This window comes from Furipterus horrens, unplaced genomic scaffold, assembly GCF_987537825.1.
Source record: "Furipterus horrens unplaced genomic scaffold, mFurHor1.1.pri manual_scaffold_6, whole genome shotgun sequence".
NCBI lineage: Eukaryota > Metazoa > Chordata > Mammalia > Chiroptera > Furipteridae > Furipterus > Furipterus horrens.
This window is the reverse complement of record NW_028327176.1, coordinates 104,430,311-104,456,364: the sequence shown is the minus strand read 5'-3', so window position 1 is coordinate 104,456,364 and position 26,054 is coordinate 104,430,311. Positions and strand designations below refer to the sequence as shown.

The 26,054-nt window shown below is 39.6% G+C and overlaps 1 protein-coding gene across 1 annotated transcript in view; it reads left to right on the top strand.

Moving 5' to 3' along the window:
- The window catches only part of PKHD1 (PKHD1 ciliary IPT domain containing fibrocystin/polyductin), a 440,427-nt gene that overhangs the window by 50,788 nt on the left and 363,585 nt on the right, over positions 1–26,054 (top strand). The window contains exons 27-32 of the mRNA XM_090282575.1: positions 12,549–12,679; positions 14,908–15,043; positions 19,241–19,436; positions 20,137–20,204; positions 21,566–23,173; positions 24,999–25,142. Of these exons, the coding sequence (XP_090138701.1) occupies positions 12,549–12,679; positions 14,908–15,043; positions 19,241–19,436; positions 20,137–20,204; positions 21,566–23,173; positions 24,999–25,142 (2,283 nt within the window). The remainder of the gene's footprint in view (positions 1–12,548; positions 12,680–14,907; positions 15,044–19,240; positions 19,437–20,136; positions 20,205–21,565; positions 23,174–24,998; positions 25,143–26,054) is intronic.

The window sequence follows — 26,054 nt, the reverse complement described above, 5'->3', positions numbered from 1 at the left end:
AGGGAGAGAAGGACAGGCTTCACTTGCTACTATCCTTAGTGCTGGATTTAAACTTTCCCTCCACTCTGACGCCTACTTGGTGTCAACCAGACTCGCTCACTCACTCAGCACTGATGCAGCCACACTGCACTAGGTGCTGAAGATCTTACCACTCAAAGTGTGGTTCTGGGCTAGCAGTATCCGCGTTATCTGGGAGTGTGTTAGAAATGCAGAGTCTTGGGCCCCACCCCAGACCTCCTAACTGATCTGCATTTTAACAGAATCCTCAGACAATTTCTATGAATAGCACAGTTTAAGCAATATTGCATTAGAGGATTTAAGGAGAACCAGGCTGAGTCCTACCAGAAAGGAATTGATAGAATCATCTAGTATGCAATGAATACATATAGTAACGTGATAATATTCTAAATCACTACTCCCACATACGCAGAAGCACTCTCAAAGGAGTTTTAAAGGAAAATCTTGGCTTTGGAGTACATAATTCCTTGGCTCACTTCTTGCTGCGATAGAATTGCCTGCTCTTTAGTTATGGGACCTTGTGAGGCACCTGCAGTTTCAAATGGAAACAGCACACTGTCACCACCTCTGCAACTTTCAGTTATTAACATCAACAATACTAATAACAATGATTTTTTTTAGCTCTTATTATGTGCCAGAGACTATTAATGCTAAAGATACAGTAAATTAAAATGAAATTCCTTCTATCATGGAGGTGATGGTTACATTCCCAGCAGTGGAATTACTGGGTCAGAAGACAGTTTCATTTTTAACTTTTTGAGAAAATTCCATACTGTTCTCCACAGTGGCTGCACCAGTCTGCATTCCCACCAACAGTCTGCTAGGGCCTCTTTTTCTCCACATCAGCATAGCCATTGTTTTTTAAATTTATAAATGATAACCATTCTGACAAGTGTGAGGTGATATCTCATTGTGGTTTTGATTTGCATCTCTCTGATGGCTAGTGATGTTGAGCATTTTTACGTATGTCTATGGGCCATCTGTATGTGCTCCTTGGAGAAGTGTCTGTTCAGGTCCTTTGCCCATTTTTTAAATTGGATTGTTTGTCTTCCTGGTGTTGAATCATATGAGTTCTTTATACATTTCAGAGATTAAACTTTGTCTGATGTATCATTGGCAAACATGTTCTCCCATATGGTCGGTTCCCTTTTTATTTTGTTGATGGTTTCTTTGAACATGCAGGAGTTTTTAAATTTGATATAGTCCCATTTGTTTATTCTTTCCTTTATTTCCCTTGCCCTAGGGGATATATTGGCAAAAATATAGCTACGTGGGATATCTGAAATTTTACTGCATATATTTCCCACTTGGACTTTTATGGTGTCATGACTTATATTTAAGTACTTTATCCATTTTTAATTTATTGCGGTGTATGGTATAAATTGGTGGCCTAGTTTCTTTTTTTTTTTTTTTCAGATTTAATGTGTTTTATTGATTAAAATATTACATTTGTGTCAATTTCCCTTCCCTCTGCTCCCCTCCACCCGGTGGCCCCCCTCCCTTCAGTTGTCCCCCCCTTTTAGATTATGTCCATTAGTTGTGCATACAGTTCCTCCCAACCTCTCTCCGTCTATTCCATTCCCTCCTACCTTGATCCCCAATTCCTATATCATCTCCCTCCCTTTCCCCATTCCCCCTCCCTGTTGACCTCCCCCCAATATGCTTCCCATACCCACAGTTCCTTTTCCACTCTCGTTGCCTATTTAGTTTTCCTTTGTTTCATCTCCCTAGCTTCTGTTTTTTTAAACCAGTCCCTTTAACATCTCTTATAACAGTGGTTTGGATCTAATGAACTCTTTCAGTTTTATTTTGTCCTGGAAACACTTTCTCTGTCCTTCTATTCTGAATGACAATTTCGCTGGATAGAGTATTCGTGGTTGTAGGTTTTGGATTTTCATTACTTTGAATATTTCTTGCCAGTCTCTTCTTGCCTGTAGGGTTTCCCTTGAGAAGTTAGCTGATAGTCTAATTGGAACCCCTTTGTACATAATTCTTTTCTTCTCTCTTGCTGCTTTTAAGATTCTCTCTTTATCTTTAATTTTTGACATTTTGATTATAATGTGTCTTGGAGTGGTTCTCCCTGGGTCCAGTCTCTTGGGAACTCTCCTTGCTTCCTGGACCTGCAAGTCTATTCCCTTCCCCAAGTCTGGGAAGTTCTCCTTTATTATATTTTCACTCAATTTTTCAAGTTCTAGTTCATCTTCCTCATTCTCTGGCAAACCAATGATTCTTATGTTGGGCCTTTTATAGCTGTCCCAGAGGTTTCTGATCCTCTCATTGTTGCTTCCCATTTCCTCTCGCTGCATTGGTTGACTGCTTGTTCCTTCTCCATATTCCAGTTTGTTGAAATGAACTCTGGATTTTTTTTTCTCACCATCTATCTTGTATTCGGTTTTGTTCCTTTCGTTATGAAAGTTTTTCGCTTCTTTCTTATCTTTTTCCTGCTCTTTTGTGAATTCTGTAAGCCACCTGATAACCATGGCCCAGAATTGAGCCTCTGACAGGTTTCTTATCTGTTCATCTGTCAGGTTCTCTATCTGCTGCCTGGTGAGTTGTATCACGGGGATTTCTATAGTTGCCTGCCTCATTTTGACAGATGCGTTTTGTTTTCTTGGGCCGGCTGTCGGGGGCAGTGCCTGTGTACGCGTCACAAATCAGCGACGGGCCGGCGCCTGCCTGTCCGTGACCTATTTCGCAGCCCTGTGGTGCTTTCTTTGGGGGCGGGGGTCCAAGATGGATTCACACAGTTATTCAGCTAGGAGACCGGGATCCGTCCTCCCGCCCCCCTGGGCCTCACTGTTCAAGGCATGCGGCGGCCGCTCTCCCCAGCGCCGGAGTCGCGCACCGCCAGGGGCTTGCGCAGCCGGGATTCCTCACCGGGGTCACGCACCGCCAGGGGCTTGACCGCAGCCGGGATTCCTCGCCGCCCCGCCGCTCCAGGTGCGACCGCAAACAGCACTGCCCTCTTTAACTCTTACCTGCCCAAATGGCACCGCTGGTTTATAACTTCATATGTTGGGCTTCCGTGTAGTTTTATTTTCTGGAATTTCTAGTTATCCTTTGTTTTGAAGTAGTTGTATTCCTCCCTAGTTGTAGAGGGAGACCTAGAGTGTCCGTCTAAGCCTCCATCTTCGTCCGTCTAAGCCTCCATCTTCTCTTTTTTTTTTTTTTGCATGTACCAGTCCAGTTTTCCCAACACCATTTATTGAAGAGACCATTTTTACTCTGTTGTATGCTCATGTCCCCTTTGCCAAATATTAATTGACCATAGAGACATAAGTTTATTCCTGGGCTCTGTTCTGTTCCATTGATCTATGTGTCTATTCTTATGCCAGTATCAGGCTGTTTTGATTACAGTGGCCTTGTACTATAGTTTGATATCAGGTATTGCAATCCCTCCTATTTTATTCTTCTTTCTCAACACTGCTTAGGCTATTCAGGGTCTTTTTTTGTTCTATATAAATTTTTGGAGTATTTGTTTTAGAACAGTGAAATATGCCATTGGTATTTTAATAGGAATTGCATTGAATCTATAGATTGCTTTGAGTAGTATGGAGATTTTAATAATGTTAATTCTTTCAATCCATGAACAGGGTATATGCTTCCATTTATTTGTATCTTCCTCAATTTCTTTCTTCATGTTCTATAGTTTTCTGAGTATAGGTATTTTACGTCCTTGGTTAAATTTATTCCCATGTACTTTATTTTTCTTGTTGCTATAGTAAATGGGATTTTTTTCTAGTTTCTGATAGCTCATTGTTGGTGTACAAAAATGATTTTGATTTATGAATATTGACTTTGTATCCCCATACTTGGTCAAATTCACTTATTAGGTTGAGTAGTTTTTTGGTGGAGTCTATAGGGTTTTCTATGTACACTATCATGTCATCTGCAAATAATGACAGTTTTACTTCCTCCTTCCCAATTGGATGCCTTTTATTTCTTGTTGGTTGCTGTGACTAGAACTTCCAGTACTATGTTGAATAAAAGTGGTGAACATGGACACCCTTGTCTTTTTCCTGATATTAAGGGAAAAGCTTTTAGTTTTTGCCCATTGAGTATAATGTTGGCAGTAGGTTACTTGTGTATGAACTGTATTATGTTGAGGTATGTTCCCTCTAGTCCCACTTTGCTGAGTGTTTTTTAAATCATAAATGGGCACTAGATTTTATCAAATGTTTTTCAGCATCTGTTGATATAATCGTGTTGGTTTTGTCCTTCATTTTGTTTATGTGGTGTATTATGTTTATTGATTTGTGAATATTGTACCATGCATGCATCCCTGGGATAAATCCCACTTGATCAGGGTGTATGATCTTTTTAATGTATTGCTGGATCTGGATTGCCAATATTTTGTGGAGGATTTTAGCATCTATATTCAGCAGAGGTATTGGCCTATAATTTTCTATATTTGTTTTGTCTTTACCTTGTTTTAGAATTAGGGTAATATTGGTCTCATAAAAAGAGTTTGGGAGTCTTCCCTCTTCTTGAATTTTTTGGAATTGTTTGAAAGAATAGGAGTTAGTTCTTCAAATTTTTGGTAAAATTTGCCAGTGAAGCCATCTAGTCCAGGCTTTTGTGTGTTGGGATTTTTTGTTACTGCTTTGGTTTTTCTAGTTGTTCCCAGTCTACTCAGGCTTTCTGCATTTTCTTGATTCAGTTTTGGAAAATTGTATGTTTCTAGAAATTTCACCCAGGTTGTCAGATTTATTGGCATATAGTTGTTCATAGTAATTCCTTATAGTCCTTTGTTTTTCTGTGGTATTGCTTGTAACTTTTCTTTAGTTTCTGATTTTATTTATTTGGGTCCTCTTTCTCTCTCTCTTTTTTTTTCTTTCTGATGAGTCTGGTTAAAGGCTTGTTGATTTTGTTTGTCTTTTCACAAACCAGCTCCTAGATTCATTGATCCCTTGAATTGTTTTTTTCTTTCTTTTTTTTTAGTCTATTTGTCATTTAATTCTGCTCTTATCTTGATTGTTTCCTTCCTTCTACTCACTCTAGGTTTTGTTTGTTGTTGTTCCTCTATTTCTTTTAGCTGTAGGGTTAGGTTTTTTTTTTTTTTTGAGATTTTTCTATTTTCTTTTGGTAGGCCTATATTGCTATGAATTTCCCTCTCAGGACTGCCTTTGCTGTGTCCCATAGGCTTTGGGTTGTTGTGTGTTCATTTCCATTTTTTTCTAGGGGCTTTTTGATTTCTTCCTCGATCTCATTGTTAACCTCTTCATTATTTAAGATATGTTATCCAGGTTCCAGGTATTTAACTATTTTTGTGCTTTTTCTTGAGGCTGGTTTCTAGTCAAACCACTGTAATCTAAGAAGATGCTTTATATGGTTCAATTTTCTTGAATGTGTTGAGACTTGTTTTGTGTCTTACCATGTGGTGAATCTTTGAAAATGACCCATGTGCATTCGAAAAGAATGTATACTTTGCTTCTTTGAAGTGAAATGTTCTGTAAAAATCAATTAAGTCCATTTGATCTAGAGTGTTGTTCAATTCCACAATATCCTTGTTGATTTTTTGTTTGGGCGATCTATCCATTATTGATAGTAGGGTGTTAAAATCCTCTATGATGACTGTATTGCTGTCTAGCTCCTTTTTAAAGTCCTTCAAGATTTACCTTATATATTTAAGTGCTCCTAGGTTGGGTGCATATATGTTTACAAGGGTAGTATCCCCTTGTTGGACAACTCCCTTATGTATTATGTAGTGACTTTCTTTGTTTATTGTTATGGGCTTTGTTTTGAAGTCTATTTTGTCTAATATAATGATTGCTACCAGCTTTTGTTCATGTCCATTTGCTTGGAATATTTTTTCCATCCCTTCACTGTAAGCCTGTATAGGTCTTTTGTTCTGAGGTGTGTCTTTTATAGATAGCATATATGTGGGTCATGTTTTCTTATCCATTCAGCTACCATATGTCTTTTGATTGGAGCATTTAGTCTATTTACATTTAATGTTATTATTGATAGGTATTTATTGGCATTATTTTCCCTTTGTACCTGTGTTCCTCTCACTCTCTCTTTCTTCATCTTCTTAAAGCAGCCCCTTTAGCATCTCTTGCAATACTGGCTTGGTGGAGATATTTTTTTAGCCTTTTTGGGGGGTCTGGGGTGCTCATTATTTTGCCTTCCATTTTAAATGACAGCCTTCTCTTGGTTTCAATTCTTTGCTTTTAATTACTTGGAATAATTCATGTCTTGTAGTGTTTCTGTTGAGAAATCAGCTGATAGTCTTATCAGAGTTCCCTTGTATGTTACTGGCTGTTTCTCCCTTGCTGCCTTTAAGTTTATCTCTTTGTCTTTATATTTGCCATTTTAATTATGATGTGCCTTGGGGTGTGCCTCTTTGGGGTCATCGTGATTGGGTCCATCTGTGCTTCCTGAACTTGAATGACTTTTTCCCTCACCAAGTTAGGAAAGTTTTTGTCATTATTTTTTCAAAAAGATTTTATGTCCCTTGCTCCTTTTCTCTCCTTCTGCATTCTCTGTGGTGCAAATATTGTTACATTTCATTTTACCTGCAGTTCCCTAAAACTATCTTTATTCTGAGTCTTTTTAAATTTTGTTCCTCTGACTGGATGCTTTTTCTACCTTGTCTTCCAGCACACTGATTTGATCCTATGCTTCATCTAGCCTGCTGTTAATTCCTTCTAGTGTATTAATCATTTCTAATATTTTATTCTTCATTTCCTCCTGGTTCTTATTCATAGTTTCTATGTATTTTTTCATGCTGATGTAGTCCCCCCCTAAGTTCCTTATAGTTCTCACTGAGTTGCTTTAGCATCCTTATTACCATTATTTTGCACCCTGTATCTGGTAAGTTGTTTGCCTTAATTTCACTTAGCACATTTAGAAATCTGGGGATTCCTCCTTTCCTTTCAATTGGGGCTTGTTTCTTTGTTTCTCCATTTTAAGTGGCTCTTTTTGTTTGTTTCTACATACTAGATTGATCTGCTTTGACTCCCTCTGTTCATGGGGTGACCTTCAGTGGTAGGAGTCCTGTGGACCTCAGTGGTGCAGTCTCCTTGATTTCCTGAGCTGGATACTCTAGAGATGTCCAATATACAGTTTATGTGGGCTCTCTGTTGTATTTGGATTTTGGTTGTTGTTGGCTCATTTATTGGTGGGTTATTCCTTCCCACTGGCTGACAGAGAGTCACAGCCCCCTCCACATCTTGTATGCTGTTGCATAGGAGTTGCCAGAAGAAAACAAAACAACCCAGCAAACAATACCCACATGAGTAAAATTATCCCCCAACAACTACTGCGATATCAACAACAAATGAATTAAGATTAATAAAGGTGGAAAGAGAGTAAGAATTAATATGAAAAGAAAAAAATGAGGTGACTAACAGAAAGAAAAATGATTTTGAGAGCGTAGCAGGGGATAAATAATAATAGTAGGGAACAGAAACAAGGTGAAGAAAAGAAGAAAATAAAATTTATAATGTAAGGAAAAGGGCAAACTGGAGTAAGAAAAAAAGTAGTACAATATGAGGTTTGAGAGAAAAATAGAGAGAAAATAGGAACTAAATTGAAGAAAAACAACAACCTTAGCAATATTCATGACAAAGGAGCAAAGATTAATAAAGGTGGAAAGGGAATAATAGTATTATAAGAAAGAAAAAAGAAAGAAAAGGAAGAAAGTGTGAGATATTTAAAGAAAGATTACTGATTCTCAGAGGATAGAAGGAGGAGAAATAATAAGTGTAAGGGTTAGATACCAAGCTAAGAAAAGGAAAACTAAAATTTATAACAAAAATAAGACATGGCAGGAGGAAGGCGAAATGGTGTAGAAACAGTAAAATGTGAGATTTAAAATAAATATAGTGAACAACTAGGGATAAAATTGAAGAAATGCAATAACAACTCCAATATTAATGACAACTGAGCAAGTATTAATAAAGGTAGGATGACAATAAGGGTATTATTAGAAAGAGGGAAAGAATATGAGATGACTGATGGAAAGAAAGATGGTTGAGAGGATGGAGGGAGGAGAAATAGTAAATGAAAAATAGAAATAAGGTGTAAAAGGGAAAAAAATTTAAAACAAAAATAAGAAAGAAGGATGGGGCCCTAGCTGCTGTGGCTCAGTGGATTGAGCGTTGGCCTGAGAGTCAAGTGTCGCTGGTTCAATTCCCAGTCAGGGCACATGACTAGGTTGCACATCAGGTCCCCAGTTGGGGGCACAAGTGAGAGGCAACCACACAGTGATGTTTCTCTCCCTCTCTTTCTCCTTTCCCCTTTCTCCACAAATAAATAAATAAACAAATAAATAAATAATTAAAGAAAAAGAAGGATGAAGGCAAAATGGAGTAAGAGAAGGGAAGAGTAAAATATCAGATTGGAATTAAAACTAAAATAAAATGAAAATAAAAAAGTAATAAAAATAAAATGATATATATAAATAAAATTAAAATATAGTGGAATATTAGGAACAAATTTGAAGACAAAGAAACAATGTTAAAAAGCTATGCAGGAATAAAAATAGCACAAATAATGAAAAAGAACAAGGTGGAGTTCATCTCAGCAGTCTAGTGTTTGTTGGCCTACTGTCTTCTTCAGGATCCATCCCTGATATCAGCTGGTGTTTCAGTTTAGTTTTAGGCAGTCTGTTCGAGGCTCCTAGTGATCTGTAGTCTGTGGCTCTCCTTTAGGCTTGGCCGGCCCTTACTGTTCTGCCCTGCGGGCCTTTTTTCAGCACAGGGTCCACCGGTGGTTCATCTAATGTCCAACAGCACTACATGTACCACCTCCACTGCCTCCAGAGGGGGCCTCTCATGCAATCAGGAGGGTGGGATACCCGAATCAACCCCTAGGAGGTACTGTTCAGCCTTCAGGGAAGATTGTGGATGTGTTTTCCTGCTCCTGTGCCCCATGTCTTGGTCTTTCACAGGTTATGCCCAATAATGTGTAGTTTCTGATGACTTAGCTGTCTGTTTCATGTGAAGGGCCAATCTGTGTAAAGAGTCAGCTCTTCCTTCTTGGCACTGATGGCAGGTCTGTATGAGAGCCGAGGCTGGATGGTGTGCTGCATACCCCTTGTCCAATTTCTATTCTCTCTACTCTGCTGTTTTCAGTGGAATAGGACCTGAGGAGGGGCCAGCAGAGCGTCTGATAAAAGTTCATAAATGGCTTCTTTGGAGAGTCTCTTTCTTTCCCCTGCAGGTATGTGCCTGGAAGGCCTGGCCTTACTGTTCTGTGGAGTTTGCAAGCCTGCAGGTAGGGAAGGGGCATGCTTCCCCCTTCCTAGAGGTTTGTACTCCATAGTTTGAGTGACTCTAGCCCATCCAGTTCCTAGCTCGCTGCTTTTGAAGGAGGCTCAGACCCAAACCTTCCATTCTGCATGCAGCCCTCCACTTGCCAACTGCACTGGGTGTGGCCCCACAATACCTTTGCTGCAATGTGTTCACGATGCAGCCTTCTACTCTTTCTGGTCAGCTGGGTTCCGTGGGCAGGAACCACGCTTTGAATCTGGCCTTTGCTGGCAGGGCAACTGTGCTTGCAGGTTTCCTGCTCAGCTACGCCTCTGCTCCACTCCTAAAAAAGTCCCTGTGTGGCACCCTCACTGCAGCTCCGAGCCACTGCCTGGCTCTCCACACACTCCATTTCCCCAAAAGGCAAAAAGTCTTTCTATGTCAGGGCTGGCCACAGCCTACCGATGCCTCTGACAGTTTTAGGAGCTAGAGTTTCTCTCTTGGACTCTCCTGGTTGGCGGTACTGCTGTGAAAGTGCTGCCCGCTGTGTGTGCGCTGCCTGAGTCTCCCAGACTCTGTATATCCTCCCACGTCTCTCCTGATTAGGGTTGGGGGTTGGTTCCCTGTGTGGGACCAGCCCCCCACCCCCCACCCCCCACCCCGCCCCCAAACTCCGGGACGGGTGGGAGCTACTAAGCTGTGTACTTCTCTCCTTTGCCGCAGGCACCTCACGCAGGGTATTTCCCCTTCAACTTATAAATCTCTTACTGGACAGTGCAAAGCTTCATCTGTACTCCTTGGCTTCAAACATTCATATCAGCTAGGATTCCACTGATAGCTCAGGGCGCCTGTCAGAAGATCAGCTGAAAATCCGTGCTGGGGGCAGGAGCACGTGGGCTCAGCTTCTAACTACTCGGCCGCCATCTTCTCCCCGCAACCAAGTGCGGAAGGTTGTGTTTTAAAGACGAGGAAAGTGAGAACCAGTGAACTCAGCGACAATACTACAAATGATCTGCTTTAACTGACAGAGCAATCTGTGGCCCTGACTCTGGGCCTACTGCTCTTTCTACCTAGATGCTCCCTTATGCAATACTTCATGTTTCTATGAAAAAAAAAGTTTTATAGGACTGTCAGGGATGACGTTTAAAAATCTCGGGCAGGAAGGGTTTTTCAGAGATCATCCTGTTTGTTTCTCTGGCTTGTGGTAGTATTATGTTTCTTTTCTTTTCTTTTTTAAATATGTTTTATTGATTATGCTGTTACAGCTGTCCCAATTTCTTTTCACTCTTCTCCCCTCCACCCAGTGGCCCCCTCCCTCCAGTTGTCCCCCCCCTTAGTCCATGCCCATTGGTTGTGCATATAGTTCTTCTCAACATCTTCCTGTCTACTCCACTCCCTCCTACTATGCTTCTTAATTCCTGTACCATCTCCCTCCCTTTCCCCCTTCCCCCTCCCTGCTGACCTCCCCCCATAATGTTCCCCGTATCTATAATTCTTTTCCCACTCTCATTGCCTACTTAGTCTGCCTTTGTTTCAATTCCCTAGCTTCTGTTGTTGGTTGTTGTGATACAGTTTTCATTTTAATGTTCATAGTTTTGATCCTCTTTCTCCTAAACAAGTCCCTTTAACATTTCATATAACAGTGGTTTGGATCTAATGAACTCCTTCAGTTTTACTTTGTCCTGGAAGCACTTTCTCTGCCCTTCTATTCTGAATGATAGCTTCGCTGGATAGAGTAATCGTGGTAGTAGGTTTTTGCTTTTCATTACTTTGAATATTTCTTGCCAGTCCCTTCTTGCCTACAGAGTCTCCTTTGAGAAATCAACTGATAGTCTAATTGGGACCTCTTTGTACATAATTCTTCTCTTCTCTCTTGCTACTTTTAAGATTCTCTCTTTATCTTTCATTTTTGACATTTTGATTACAAGGTGTCTTGGTGTGGTTCTCCCTGGGTCCAGTTTTTTTGGAACTCTCTGCACTTCCTGGACCTATAAATCTATTTCCTTCCCCAAGTTAGGGAAGTTCTGCTCCATTATTTTTTCACATAATTTTTTCAGTTTCTAGTTCTTCTTTTTCACCTTCTGGCAATCCTATAATTTGTATATTTGCTCTCTTATAGTTGTCCCAGAGGTTTCTGAGCTTCTCCTCATTTTCCTCACTTTTTGTTTCCTCTTTCTGCACTGGTTGACTATATGTTCCTTCCCTATGTTCCAATTTGTTGATTGATCCCTGGTTTTCCTTCCCTCACCACTTGTTTTGTACATGTTTTTGTTCATTTCAGCAGGATTAGCCTTCATTCCTTCCCCGTCTTGATTATGTCCCGCTGTTATTTCTGTAAGCTGTCTTATAACTATAGCTCTGAACTGAGCCTCAGAAAGTTTATCTGTCTGTTCATCCATTAACTGGTGTATTTGCTTTCTAGTCAGCTGCATGATGGGTATCTCTATCATTATCCCTGTCATCCTGACAGGTTTGTTTACCTTTCCTTCTTGGGCAGGGCTGTCACACCTCCTATGCTATCGGGTGCAGAGCCCTGAGCACTCATCACAACCTGGTGACCCTTCTCACCACACTGTGGCACTTTGTGTAGGGGCAGGGATCCAAGATGGATTCCTGCCATTCACTCTCCACTGAGAGACCGGGAGCCTCCTCCTTCATCCCCACGCCCTCTGGGCCTCACAGTCCAAGGCAATGGGGTCTGTCTTCCCCGGTGTTGGAATCGTGAACTGACAGGTCTGGACTGCAGCTGGGGGTGCTCCCCTGGCACTTCTCACCTCCCCTTAAGTACAGGTGTCTGTGCTTATCACAGTCCCACTGCTTGTTGCCACAGCTGCTGCCAGCAGTGCAGCTTGATCTCTCTGCCCCGACTTTGACCCTCCTACCCTTCTGGATGAGCACCACTTGTTTATAGTTTCATATGTTGGACTTCCATGTAGCTTTATTTTCTGGAACTTTTGGTTATTGCTGGTTTTGCAGTAGTTGTAGTCCTTCTTAGTTGTGGAGGGAGATGGAGCATGTCAGTCTAGGCCTCCATCTTGGCTGGAAGTCAGTATTGTGTTTCTATGTTTTATTCTTAAATAACTCCAAGGGACATTACTACAGATGTCTGCTCTCTGGTCACCATTTCTTCTTCTCTGTGTAGCAGTTTATATATTTAACCTCATTCTTTCTCTGCAGTTTGAGTATGCCTTGTATTTTGACTAAGGAGCTTCATATTTTAATTGTATTTTATCTTTCTTGTGGATAATTAATTTGTGTGTGTATGGCTGTATATCCCACCTGAAAATGCTGGTTTTTAAATTTTAATTAATTAATTAATTAATTTTGTTACAGGAGGACTCTGGGCCACCATTCGAGGTTCCAGTTTGGAAGATGTTAGCCTGGTGTTATTTGGATCTCAGTCTTGTGCCATCAATGTCATCACAAGCAACTCACGAACAATTCAATGCCAAGTTCCACCCAGAGTAAGTGGAATTCTTTGGCATCCTTTCTCTCTGTGTGGGTGACCATTAGCATGTAGTGTGAGGTTGTCAGTGAATCATTTCTGAGAACTGAATTAATTGACATGACCTTTTCATCATGAGAGAATGCTTATATTGTTTACATTGCCAGTTCTGCCTTGAAGTGGGAAGCTGACTCCACCCACGGGGCTTGTCATTAACATCACTTAATTTTCTTTAAAAGAAGACAAAGAAGGGTGTCCCAGTCCATATGCTCAATAAATATTAGTGCCACATAATAAATAAGTTTATCTAGTGAACATCCTGGGTGTTGGTTTATACAGCTTATATAGCTTTCAATCTTACTTCAAGCTTAAGCAAACAGCCAATAACTTAGTTTTCACAAGCAATTTTGTTTTTTGGGTTGGATGTAAATGGTGGAACTCAGACACTTATAGAATATTTTGTTCTTATAAAATATTTTCTTGGTTATTTTCTACTGTGTTCTTTTCCCCTTAAAAACAAGTCCCTCGTTTAGGTATCCTCTTCTTTTTCTTCCTCTTCTTTAGTTAGTACTCTCTTATAGCCTGTGAAGAGATTTGAGTCCAGGTCCTTCCCTGGTGTGTTAGTGAGGGTGAACTTCCTGGCCAGAGCTGACTTCACTGTCATCAGCATTCCTAGTACATCCATGACCCCAAAGATTGTTGTTTACTGAACAAATGAAAATCTCTGGAAGAGACGGGTCAGAATAATCTTTGATCTCTGGTGCCACATTTTTATCTTATCCAGTTACTCAAATATTATGAAATGTTAGCTTTTATATGTAAACTGCATGCAATTTCAATATATGGTTGTATTGTAATTTGTTTAACTATTCCCTATTAGTGGACATTAAGATAATTTACAAAATTTCCTATTTTAAACAACAGAGCTTTCATCATACCAATCACTATAATTTTGGTAATATTTACTTTTCTCAGGATATGTAGTATTCAGTTGTCTGAAGTTCCTTTTAAATTTATACTCTTACTATCACTGTACAAGCATCTAATTTCTGGTGCTTTAGCCAACAATAGATATAATCAATTTAATATATATTTACATTTTAATGAGTAAATTTTGTATGGTTTGTATTTCTTTTACTTAAGAGAATAAACACTAAAAAACAAACTAATTTTGATCGAAGTAATATATGCCAAGTTTAAAAGGAAAATAGTAAAATAATCATGCTCTCCTACCTCTTCTCCCTTCCTAAGTCATCCTTTCTGAAAAACCACTTTTGAATATAGTTATAATACCTTTATTTTTTAAACCAATGAACTGTGCTTACATTATTATAACTATTTAAAGATTTTATTTATTTATTTTTAGACAGAGAGGAGGGGAGGAAGAAAGAGAGGGGAAGGAATATCAATGTGTGGTTGCATCTTGTGCGTCCCCAAATGGGGACCTGGCCTGCAACCCAGGCATGTGCCCTGATTGGGAATTGAAGCAGTGACACTTTGGTTCACAGGCCTGCACTCAGTCCACTGAGCCACACCAGCCAGATACATTATTATAACTATTTAAATGATGCTGGCAGAATTGGTGGAAATATACACATATAATTTACAGTTTTTTCCTTAGAGTTTTTTAAAACATGTCTTCCTCATAATAAAAATCTTCTATCTTAAGAAAAAATTGCATTTTATTAGTAACTCTTTTTCTTGATGCTCTCTCTTTCCTGATTTACTCAAACTTGATGTTGTTTAGATTTATTCTGCAGATTTTATTCTAGCACTTTCCTTGATTGCTCTCCTGAGTGGAGTGATTTCTTGGAGTACATATTGCAATATCTTTCTTTCTTTTTGGTATTGTTTATTCTACAAGATCATAGCTGTAAGAAACATCCTAAGAAAGAACTTGTCAGGGAAGTGTTCCAAGTACTTAAGTATCTGAAAGTAAGCTCAGACTTGATGGATAGTTTAGCTAGGTATGAGTGTTTATTTGAAATTGCCATTTTCTTGCAGAATTAATTGGCGTGTTAATTGAAAATAATTCTTATTTACTCTTTAATCAGTTGGATGCTGCACTTGCCTTTTATAAGCATTTGTCACTGTGTGTGTGTGTGTGAGAGTGAGAACTTGAAACTAGCAAATGTACTCTTTAAAAACAATTTTCATAAAATTAACCTTTTAAACTAATTCCATATGAAGTTCTCTCAAAGTCATTCTCATTTACAGAGGTTTGATATTAAATATTGGTTTTTTCAGGGAAAAGATGGACCCATTGTGAATGTGACTGTGATCGGAGGGGACCATTCTGCAGTTCTTCCCATGGCATTTACATATGTCTTCTCTTTAAATCCAGTCATCATGTCTCTGAGTAGAAACAGAAGCAACATAGCAGGTAAAATACATGATATAAAAGAGTTACTTTATTTTTAGATCATTGATTCCATAAAAAGGAAATCAATGGTTTTTATATTTTATTGAACTTTATTTAGTGTTATATTTTGGATGAAATATATTCTCATTTTAGCCATCATTGAATAAATCTTCTTATATCTTTTTTCACTCTGTAAGATTGGGACTATTTCCACCATGAAAATGACATGGAAAGTTAAAGGTAACAATTCTACGAACATTTATTGAGCACCTACTATGTGTCAATAGCACAAGCATATAATATACTTGGATTCTTGTCACTGACTTACACAATTATTAGTCTCAGTTTATAGGTAAGTAAGGAACAGAAAGAATAAATAACTTGTCTAAGATGTTACCTTTAGTAAGTAACAGCTGGGATTTGAACCAAGCCATCTGGTTGCCAATTTCAGTTAGCCACTTATAGTTTACTACAAAATACTGTTTTTGGTACCATATTCTATTATAGCAGTTATTTGATATGATTAGAGAATAGGTGTTCAGATTAACCAAGAACTCTTATTCCTTGAGACATACTGCATATAAAAAGAAGAATTTTTTAGCACACACCTGCATGAAACAATTTAATGTTTCTTTGATAATTCAGATGATATGACAGGATGAAAATATAACAATTTATTATCATGTCAGACAATATAGATTTGGAAAAGTACAAGGTAATATACCTTTCTGATGAATTGAATGCTAGATAACACAGGGTTTATAGCAGCCATATCTAACTGTTTATTATAAAAGACCATCAAATACCCCTCCCCGAAAAAAAAGAAAATAAAGCACCTGGGAATCCATTTTTCTGGTACTATTTTCATTTCCATTGCTCTAGTGTACATAAAATAAGGGAAGATGTCCTTTAGCTTCTCAATATTATTCACCTCAGATAGTGCAGAAGAAGAATTTGCTGCCTCAGGTGACTGAAGTGTGTAAAATTCCTTAGTGGTATAGATTCTTACCAATAAAGTAGAAAAGGGAGGGGGAAGCTTTGTGTTTTATTCAGATTTCAGTGATTTTGACTTTTAATAAAATTTCCTACCTATAATGAAAAGAATAAATACATGGCATCAGTGCCTCAAGGGCATCTAGGATTAACTTGACAATTGACCGGGAGTCCAAGGAGTTCATGGTATTGAACATGATACATTATTGCAGAATTTACACTTGCATTTAAACCTTTCTACAGGCAGAATAAAGAACGTGCTATAAAATCCACAAAGAGTGGTAGCCTATTGGGAAAGTGTCTTTGAAAGTTGGAGTGTGACACAGCTCCATTCAGGAGAAAATTCTGTTGAATGTGACAATAAAGTCAACATGATATCAAAAGAAGAGGAGGGGTGAGGAGAGAGGGGAATTCAATGTGCAGGACCATTGCAGTTTTTTGTTTTTTGTTTTTTTTAAATGAATCCCAGCTCAATCATTCCTTGGGCAAGATAGTTAACTTCCTTTATCTTTAGTTCCTTTAATTGTTAGGTGAGAATAATTCTTTCAAGGTTAATGAAAGTTGGAGATAAAGTAGCTAAAGGTACCTAGTTCAGGAGCTAACATGGAGTAAGCACTCAAAAAATGCTTTGTTGAAGTGAATGCCATCATTCTCCAGGTACTGTGGTATACTATTGAGCCAAAGATGGCCTCTGTATCTATGTTGTTTTCTTCTTCATAGCGGGCTGGGACCCTGCTGTGAATATTCAAATGTCAATGTCAAACTCAAATTTTTACATACTTAATTATTTTAAATATAGTCTCCTAAAGTAATGTTTTGGCATTTTCATAGCTGCCTGCTTTGCATACCCTGTAAACCTGCACCCAACATCCGCCATATGTGGTAGATAAGAGAGACCTGGGGGCTATAAGAACTATGAACCATCAATGCCCATAGGAACTCTTGAACCCACAGACTATCCACCCTGCCTGCCGCACAGCAAAATGACATCACGTAGACACATATGCCCCTCTCTGACTGCCCTCCCCCCCAGGAGTGTCCTTGCCTTCCTCCCCTTCTGGGTGGTGGTCCCTTCCTGTTGCCTCTGTGAGGTTTCTGCATCTATGCGAACCTGTGAAAGCACCACCCACACAAAGCTCAGCTTTTTGTGCTCTGCTGCCTTGAGGTCGTGTCTTTTTTCTTTCTCAATCCTGAAATTCTTTGAACTTGCCGAAATGAGACTTCAGACTTCACAGTAGAAACAAGGTCGGGAAGACATGAAGAAGGAAAGCAGATGTGGATGAAGTTAATTGAGGGCTTTTGAATACTGTACTACACCAGAGGCTGCCTGGGATATCTAACTTAATCCTTACAACAAACCATGCAGAGTGGGCTCTGTTACTATCTTACTGATGAAACATCCAAGGTTTTGAGAACCCAAAGTAAGTCACACAGGTAATTAAATGGCAGAGCAAGGCTTTAAAAGTACATTCAGTCTTCTCAACACACCACAAACCCTCCTCTTTGACATTTTTCTTTTAACTAACCTTTTCTCCCCCTCACCTATTTGGCTACAGTGTTTTATAGATGCTAGCTCTGTAGCAGTTCTCAAACATTATCAGTTAAAGGAGTTTGAGATGCATATTTATCCATGTTCACTCCTGCCATTGCACACTTAATTTCTTGCCTTTATAAGACTCCAGTTGTCTGCAGAATGGATTTCCCTTCCTATCTGTTCAACTAATCTTACAAATTAGAATAGTAACTTTAATCATATTTCTTTGTGTAGAAAACTTTGGAGATCTTTACTGTCCACTGAATTAAGTAGAGACCCCTCAGAATTGGCTTTCTTGCTCTTTAGCAAGATTCACCCTCAACTTGGCCTAGTCTAATGGAGTTCCTAACTTTGTGTACATGTAGCTGGTCTTCAGAAAGTCACCAATTCTCTTTCCTTCTCTCAAAGCCCCTGGGAGATGGAATAAGGAAGTGCTAAAACAAACAAATAAAAAACAAAGTGCTATAAAGACTGGGTAAAACTGTGAAGTTTTTAGAGTTTAATTGTAAATCCCCTCTTGTCTATCATGTTCTCTTGGGATTTAGCTTTCAAATCGAATGTCAAGCACCATCTTGCCCATAAGGCCCTTCTTGTTATTTTCAGCATTGCTCTTGCTTTAACAACCCACTGATTAATTTTCACCTCTCTTATGGTAGGTCTTATAACTGAAGCTATTTTAGCACCTATTATACCACCTTTGAGGTCTTTTTGAGGGCAAGGTCTATGTGAAACTTATTTTTGTGCTCCTTATAATATATTACTCTTGATACTCAATAATATTTGATGTAAAAAGAATCGGAGTGTCCATAACATACAGAGCATTTTAGTAGAGTTGCTAATTAAACTAAAAAGGTATTTAAATGTAAGAAAAGACTGGGCTCAGGCCTTGACATTTCCATTAATAAGTTATGAAACCTTGACTGCTGAATCTTGGTTTCCTCGAAAGCTGAATGCCGGCCCTACTTAACTGCTCCATATATATCTCATCAGGATAGTGTGAAGATCAAATGAGATAACACATGTGAAAGTGCTATGTAAACTATAAATAGCATTCTCATATATATCATTGTTATGGGGTTCAGTGCACCCCATAAAGAAGATACAGCTTTAGACTTCTAGCATAGAAAAGTAGAAGTTGAAAAAACGAATATGGGGTGCTCTTTTCCGATTATGAAGGCCATCCACCCTCCAAACTGCTTTTTGATTTGCTTTTACACAAAGATAAATTAGTTTGCCTCTTCAATACAATTGTCCTGACAAATTTTCTTTTTATGCTCTTGAGGTTATAGGCTGTAGCTCTGTTAAAATAATTGTTAGTCCTGGCTGGTGTGACTTCATTGGTTGGATGTTGTCCTGAAAACTGAAAAGTTGCCAGTTTGATTCCCGTCAGGATACATGCCTTGGTTGTAGGTTTGATCCCTGGTTGGGGGCATATATGGAAGGCAGCCAATCGATGTTTCTCTCTCACATTCACAATTCTCTCCCTCTCCTTCTTCCCTTTCACTCCTTCTCCCTAAAAAGAATTGTTAGAAGTTTCATGAAAAATATTAGGTTGGCAGTTAAACTCTTAATTGTAGTATTATGCACAGGACTGACCATCTGTTTAATAATAAAAGACAATTTTAGACTTGAGTAGGTGGTTGAAACCACAAACCCACACCACAGAGGCTGAGGAATGTTTTCCAACACAGGAGGTGAGACCCTTTTTGTGAGGATGGCACAGCTGCCGGACTACTCAAATTTGGGTGTGGAAGTCCGTATCGAGGATTCCTTGGCTCGAGTTCACAGGAAGACTGCCCAGGGCTTGGAGGTGGTGCTGCCCCCACTGCCAGCTGGCCTCCACAGACTCTCAGTCTCCATCAATGGGATCAGCATTCGCTCACAAGGGTGAGGTGGACAACTTGCCATTAATTTTAGGTCTCTTTGGTGGTCTAGTGATTCAGTTGAAGAATTCTAGTTTTGAGTTAGGTCTTTAATTTTTTTTTCTGAAGCTAGGGGACGAGTACATGAGAATCATACAGTTTGCACACATCTTAGAAACCCTACAGGACAGTTCGCTTTCAAAACCAATTCAGGGAAACTTTTTGGCTTACTAGTCAGGGAACAGAGAACTTTCTGGAACTAGGATATGATGGCTCTTGAGTGAGGGTAGGCATCGATATGTGAAGGGGGAAGAGTCTATGCTTAAGAAGAGTCTGTATTAAAAAAATACTTTTAATAAGATTTGTCTTGGGCTTTGAATGCATGGCTTATAATTACTGCCCAAGCCATGTTCATATCACGTTTGCCCCTGAAGTCCCTCTGCCCAGTGTTTCTCCAGAAGTTCCATCTCCTCACTCCCGAAAGTTAGCTAAACTGCATGGGACTGATGCCACCACATAATACTGGCCCAAGGAAATGTCCCACCCAACATTTTCTCCTTAGCATTTCTTTTCCTCACTGTTAGGCAATGTATTCACACTCGCTCTCCATCATTCCTCTCTTCTCTCTCAAACACATACATCTCTTCTGTCCTCCTCCTTCCTTTCAGAGTCTTTTTCGAATTCTCTCAGATACTTCATAGTCACCTCCCCATTTTCTTCTGTAGGGTCGATCTTCACATCCAGTACATCACAGAAGTTTTCAGCATCGGGCCGTGCTGTGGGTCTCTTCTGGGTGAGTAGTTCTGATGTGACTTACTGCTTACCCAGCACTGGGTATTCAGATTGTGTTTCTGGACTCATTAATAAGTGAGATCAGAAATGGGGAACAGGGAGAGGAGTTTTCCTTGTGCTTCAGGAAACTCGGGGGTTCCTTTCTGCAATAAGCTCAGGAAATTAAAATTTTTTTATGAAAGGAAGATGTGTTTGGTTTTTTTCTTTTCCTCATAGAAAGATATTGAAACATCTAATGGGCAGTGCATCGCAAGTGGGTGTTTGGTAAATAAGAGAAGAGCTTCTGCGTTAGTCTTTTAGATTCTGCACATATAAGCAGAGGAGGAATGAGGTTTGGCGTCTTCACTTTACTCTAAGGATGCAGGTGAAGGACCCAGAGGTAGTCAGAAACAAATGCCGATACGGGAGATGTAAGAACAAGACCAATGGAGAAATTTAGAAAACTATTTTCAGAAAAAAACTGAAAGCTAGATATTTGCATGTGAATAATCATTGTGATAGTGTATAAAATACCACATTATCCTTTTTTGAGTGTAGTAAAATCTTTTTGAAGCTACTTGGCTATACTACTGATTTAGTAATGATATGGGGTATGTTGCTCCAATGCCTGTCCTAACGATGGGTTTGATTGTCCCTCAGCTAGAGTGCAAGACAAAGTCTATGAAAATAGCAGTAAATTCATAAGCAAGTGGCTCTTGACATGCCATATACATATATATATGCACATACATATATATACACACACATATAACTATATAATATATGGAATATTGAAATATTAGTAGAATAATATAGAAGGTAAGTAGAAGATGTCAACAAATTTGATTTTCCATTAGTGTGTAAGTTGACTATATGAACAATGTACATGTACTGCACATAATGACAGAATAATATTAAATAATATGTGAGATAATATGGCAGATGCTAAGACTAAGGAATTTGATTTTTCATTAATATATAACTTGTATATGTTTATGTAAAATATCCATATACTCTTTCTATGTAATAATATATAAAACAATGTAGACTAACATCAGATAATATAGCAGATGACAAGAACACTTCAAGAAATTTAATTTTTATTAGTGAATAAGTTAATAGAAGTGCTGGCTTCTAGGATCTATCAATATACTTGAAAATTTTGTCTTAAATATTATAAACATCCTTCCTATACAACAATTTATAATGTTTTACTGTGTGTAAATATCAGCCCACCTGGCTCCTGCCAAAATGGTCACAAATTTAACATTGATGGGTTGAGGTGCACCCTCCACTTAATTGTGCTGGGGCTTACACAGGGGTGGTGAGTTCCTAGTTCTAAATATCAGCTTTAATATTTTGCTTTTGGTTTTCATGCTATAGGTGGAACCATGCTCAACATCTCAGGAACAGGGTTCAGCAGGGACCCATCTCTAATTTGGGTGCTTGTGGGAAATCGGTCCTGTGACATTGTGAACTTAACAGAGACAGACGTCTGGTGTGAGACCCCACCCACCCTCCTGCTGCCTGAGGCCAATGTTCTCACTGTCCCAGTTCCCGTGGAGGTCTGGGCTGGCAGCATGTCCTCCCCCTGGGGACCTGCACCGTGCCTGGTGGGAACGGGCTTTGCCTTCACGTATGAGGTGGCGGCAACACCTGTGGTCACTGCCGTGCGAGGAGAATTCACGAATAGCAGCCTGAGCCTCTATGTGGAAGGAAATAACCTCCCGAACTCAGTGATTCTTCTGGGGGGCTTGAGCTGCCATCTTGAGACACAGTCTTTCAGGAGCCACAGGAGCCTGTCCAGCTGCTCCTTTCCTCTTCACAGTTTGGAGGCGGGTGTCTATCCTCTTCAAGTACGTCATCAGCAGATGGGCTTTGCTAACATGTCTGCAGTGCCCCAGCAATTCGTGGTGACACCTCGGATACTGGCCGTCTTCCCAGCCAATGGGTCAGCTTGTGGTGGGACAGTCCTCACGGTGAGGGGGTTGGCTCTCAACTCCAGGACGAAGTCAGTTCAGGTTGATCTTTCAGGTCCTTTTACATGTGTGGTTTTGAGCTTGGGGGACCAGACAATCCTCTGCCAGATTAACCTAGTGGGTGACTCCCTGCCTGGTGCTTCCTTCACCCTGAATGTCACAGTCCTGGTCAATGGGCTACCAAGCGAGTGTCAGGGTAATTGCACTCTTTTCTTGATGGAAGAGACAACTCCTGTAGTGGATGCCTTGACCATCAACACCAGTGGGTCTCTGACTTCAGTGCTGATTAGAGGTCAGAGGTTAGGTACCACAGCTGATGAGCCAATGGTGTATTTGGATGATCATCTCCCTTGTGTTGTAACTTTCTTTAATGCAAGCCACGTGGCATGCTGGATGAGCGACTTGACCCCAGGACTCCACTACCTATCAGTTTTTTATTCAAGAAGTGGGTATGCTTGTCCTGGTAATGGTTCCAGACACTTCTCCATTCTGCCTCAGGTGTTTCATTATTTCCCTAAGAATTTCAGCATCCATGGTGGGAGCCTCTTGACCATACAGGGCACAGCCTTGAGAGGTCGAAACAGCTCATGTGTCTACATTGGCAAGCAGGCCTGCCTAATGGTGAATAGCAGCGCTGAACTCATCCGGTGCATTGTTCCTGCAGGGAATGGCTCTGTGGTCCTGGACATAGAGGTAGATGGGCGTTCCTACCAGATGGGAGTTGTTGGTTATAGCAACACCTTCACCCCAGAATTGCTCTCTGTTTCTCACACTGGTGATGTCTTAACCTTTGTGGTGGCCCAGATCTCAGGAGCTGAGAACATTGACATTTTTATCGGGACATCACCCTGTGCGGGTGTCTCTGGCAACAGCATGGTTCTCCAGTGCATGATGCCGTCCCTTCCTGCTGGGGACTACCGAGTCAGAGGTTATGACCACACAAGAGGCTGGGCCTCATCTGTCCTGGTTTTCACTTCGAGACTTACTGTTACGGCAGTGACTGAGAACTTTGGTAAGCCAAGCAAATAAGACAGAGCACTTTCTGTATGTAAGTGGATTAATAGTGTCTCTCACTACTCTAAGGGGTAGGAAATCAACATTGATCTGAACGACAGGAGAGAGAAGCCTGAATGTCCTCTTATAGTCCTAAAGCCATCTTTGTCATGTTCCATGTACAAGGCTTTATTTTTTATCAAAGAAAGTGTGCATATTCTCTAAGCGTGTGCTTGTATTTCAATTGGATGCTTTTTCTCGACTTAATTTATGTTTTAAGTTAAATAATGCCATTTATAAGAGCTCATAATTTGATCATTTAAGTAGAACATAAATGCCTTCACCTATTTTATACATATGTGACAACTTGAATTCTTTTAAACTTATTAAATGTGACTATTTTTTTATCATTTTGGGATATTACACAGATGAATTCATACTCCACTAATAATAGGCCATTTGCCTACTATGACTGCATTGGTTGAGCTCTTTTCTCCTTTTAGATAAACTGAAGTTTGCCTTGCAGTTTCTTCCAATGATGGTTTCGGTTTCTGTTCACTTAAAGCCTTAATGCACTTGAGATAGCTCACATTTGATGGTGATGCAGAAAGTAGAGAGGAAACTGTAGGAAAGTATAGAGGAAAGTATAGAGGAGCTGAAACTTAGGCTGATGAAGTATTAGCTGTGTCTTTTCCTGGAACAAATGTGTCTGGCTTCAGCCAGGTGGCATGTGATAGGGATTAGAATTTTGATCCCTAGTATGTCAGTAAGTGAGCTGGGTAACTTTCTAAGCCTCAGCTTCCTTATTTGATAGAGAGGTTTGAGCTGGATGCTCCCTGGTTCCCCTTTCTCTGCTCTAAAATTCCATGATTTTTATGGTGAGAAAGCAGACGTATGAAATGCACCCTAAGCAACGTGTTATTCTTGAGTTTGTTAGGTGGCTGTGTAAGTACCACCTAGACTTGCTATGAGGGCAATAGAAACTGTAACTCTTATCTCAGTGAGGACTAGAGGTTGCACTTGTCTGAGAGTTTTGGTGGCATTTACCTTAATTGGTTCTCAGACTGAAGCAAGTCATCAGACAGGCGCATTCATACAGTGTTGGTAGGAGTATAAATTGTTGCAACATTGTTTTGGAGAGAGAAATGGGAATATCCATCAACATTAAAAATTTACTTTTCTTTTGACCTAGAAAATCCACTCCTAAGAATTTTCAACAGTTTTATTCAAATAAGTGTACTGTTCATTGCAGCACCATGAATTATAGCAAGAGAGCATAAATAATGGAAGACTCAATCAATAGGAAAGTTGCTAAGTAAATTATGGCATGATCACATAATAAAATTCTAAGTAGCTGTTGAAGTGATGAGTCTTGGAAAATGTCTATGCTATAATTTTAAAAATTATGTTGTATAAGAATATGTATAGAAAGATATCTTTGTATAAAAAATATGTATGCTTAGAAAATTCTGGAAGGATTCATAAGAGGCTATACATGATGACCTCTGGGGAGGGAGATAGGTGATTAGGGAAACTTTTACTTTCATTTAATACTTTTTTTTTTGTATAGAAATGTAAGAACTATAAATAAGCATTACTTTTCTGTATAAAAATTATTACATTTTTATAGGTTGTTGAATGTGATTGGGATCAGACAAACAAGGAGGCCAGAGCTTAGTGAAGATAAACGGGGGGCATCTCAGGGACCTGAGGCCAGTAGCGTGGACCCTGCAAGGGCATGAAAAGAAAGATGGGCAGCAAGGAAGCAGGAATTTGACTTTTGAGTCAAGTAAAGAAAGAAAGATTTGTCTCTATGATCATGAATTTGTAATTTTGTTTTAAAGGCCGTCTGGGTGGGAGGCTTGTGCATGTGTTCGGAGCCGGCTTTTCTCCAGGGAACATCTCAGCTGCCGTGTGTGGGGCTCCCTGCCAAGTCCTGGCGAACGCTACTGTGTCTGCCTTCAGCTGCTTGGTTCCTCCCCTGGATGGTCAGTAAAAATGCCATATGTTTTTAAGAGTATATATGAGAGTGATATTCTTTGGTTAGCTCCATATTTGTGATTAATGCTGTGCTGACCCCTAATGTTTCTATGTGTTCCTGGGGGAAATTCTTTTCTCTACTCCCTATTTAAGGTGGTAGGTAATTAGAATCAAAGACCTTGTATTAAAATGGTACATAATGACTTTTGTCATGTTAATGCAACAAAAATTTATCACCCGTGTTCTTGACTGTAGTGATATGATGATGAAAAAAGTGATTATGAGTCTAAATATTGGTTTCAATGACAGCTTTAGGCATCATGGAGAGAATAATCTTTTGGTCTTTGTTTGGGGTGGGGCTGCTGAGAACATCTGCTTATTTGAGGCACTAGTGAAGGGGCTAGATCATCAAACTGAAGATCTCTTGCATATTTGCCTGACTGCTCAGTCCTTGAATTCTTATTATAGGCAAACAGCCAACATTAACATCATCCTCTTATTTTGCAATGTTCAGGTAATTACTGGAGCTCTGACTCACTGACACACCATGATCTCTCCTTGCTTTAAGCTTCTTAGAAAGGAAGGTGCAAAGCTTTGATAGTCCCATGACGGGGCTTTCCAGTACAGGATAAGCTTCAGAAAAATATCAAAGGGAAGAAATTGCCATCATCACTGCAGGAACAGCTTAGCCGGGTGATTATCTTGTTTGCATAATCATAGATATTGTACCTGTGCACTTAAAAACCATTTGCACATATGACCCCTGTATAGCGCTCTAAGTTATATTCCTAATATGTGTCTGCAGCTTCAATGTGGGTGAAGGATTTATAAAGCATCGCTTCCTCTGAGCTTAGACGAAAATTCCATGATGGGTAATACTATTGTGGTGGTGGAGAGAGAAAAGGAGAAACAATTCTTGT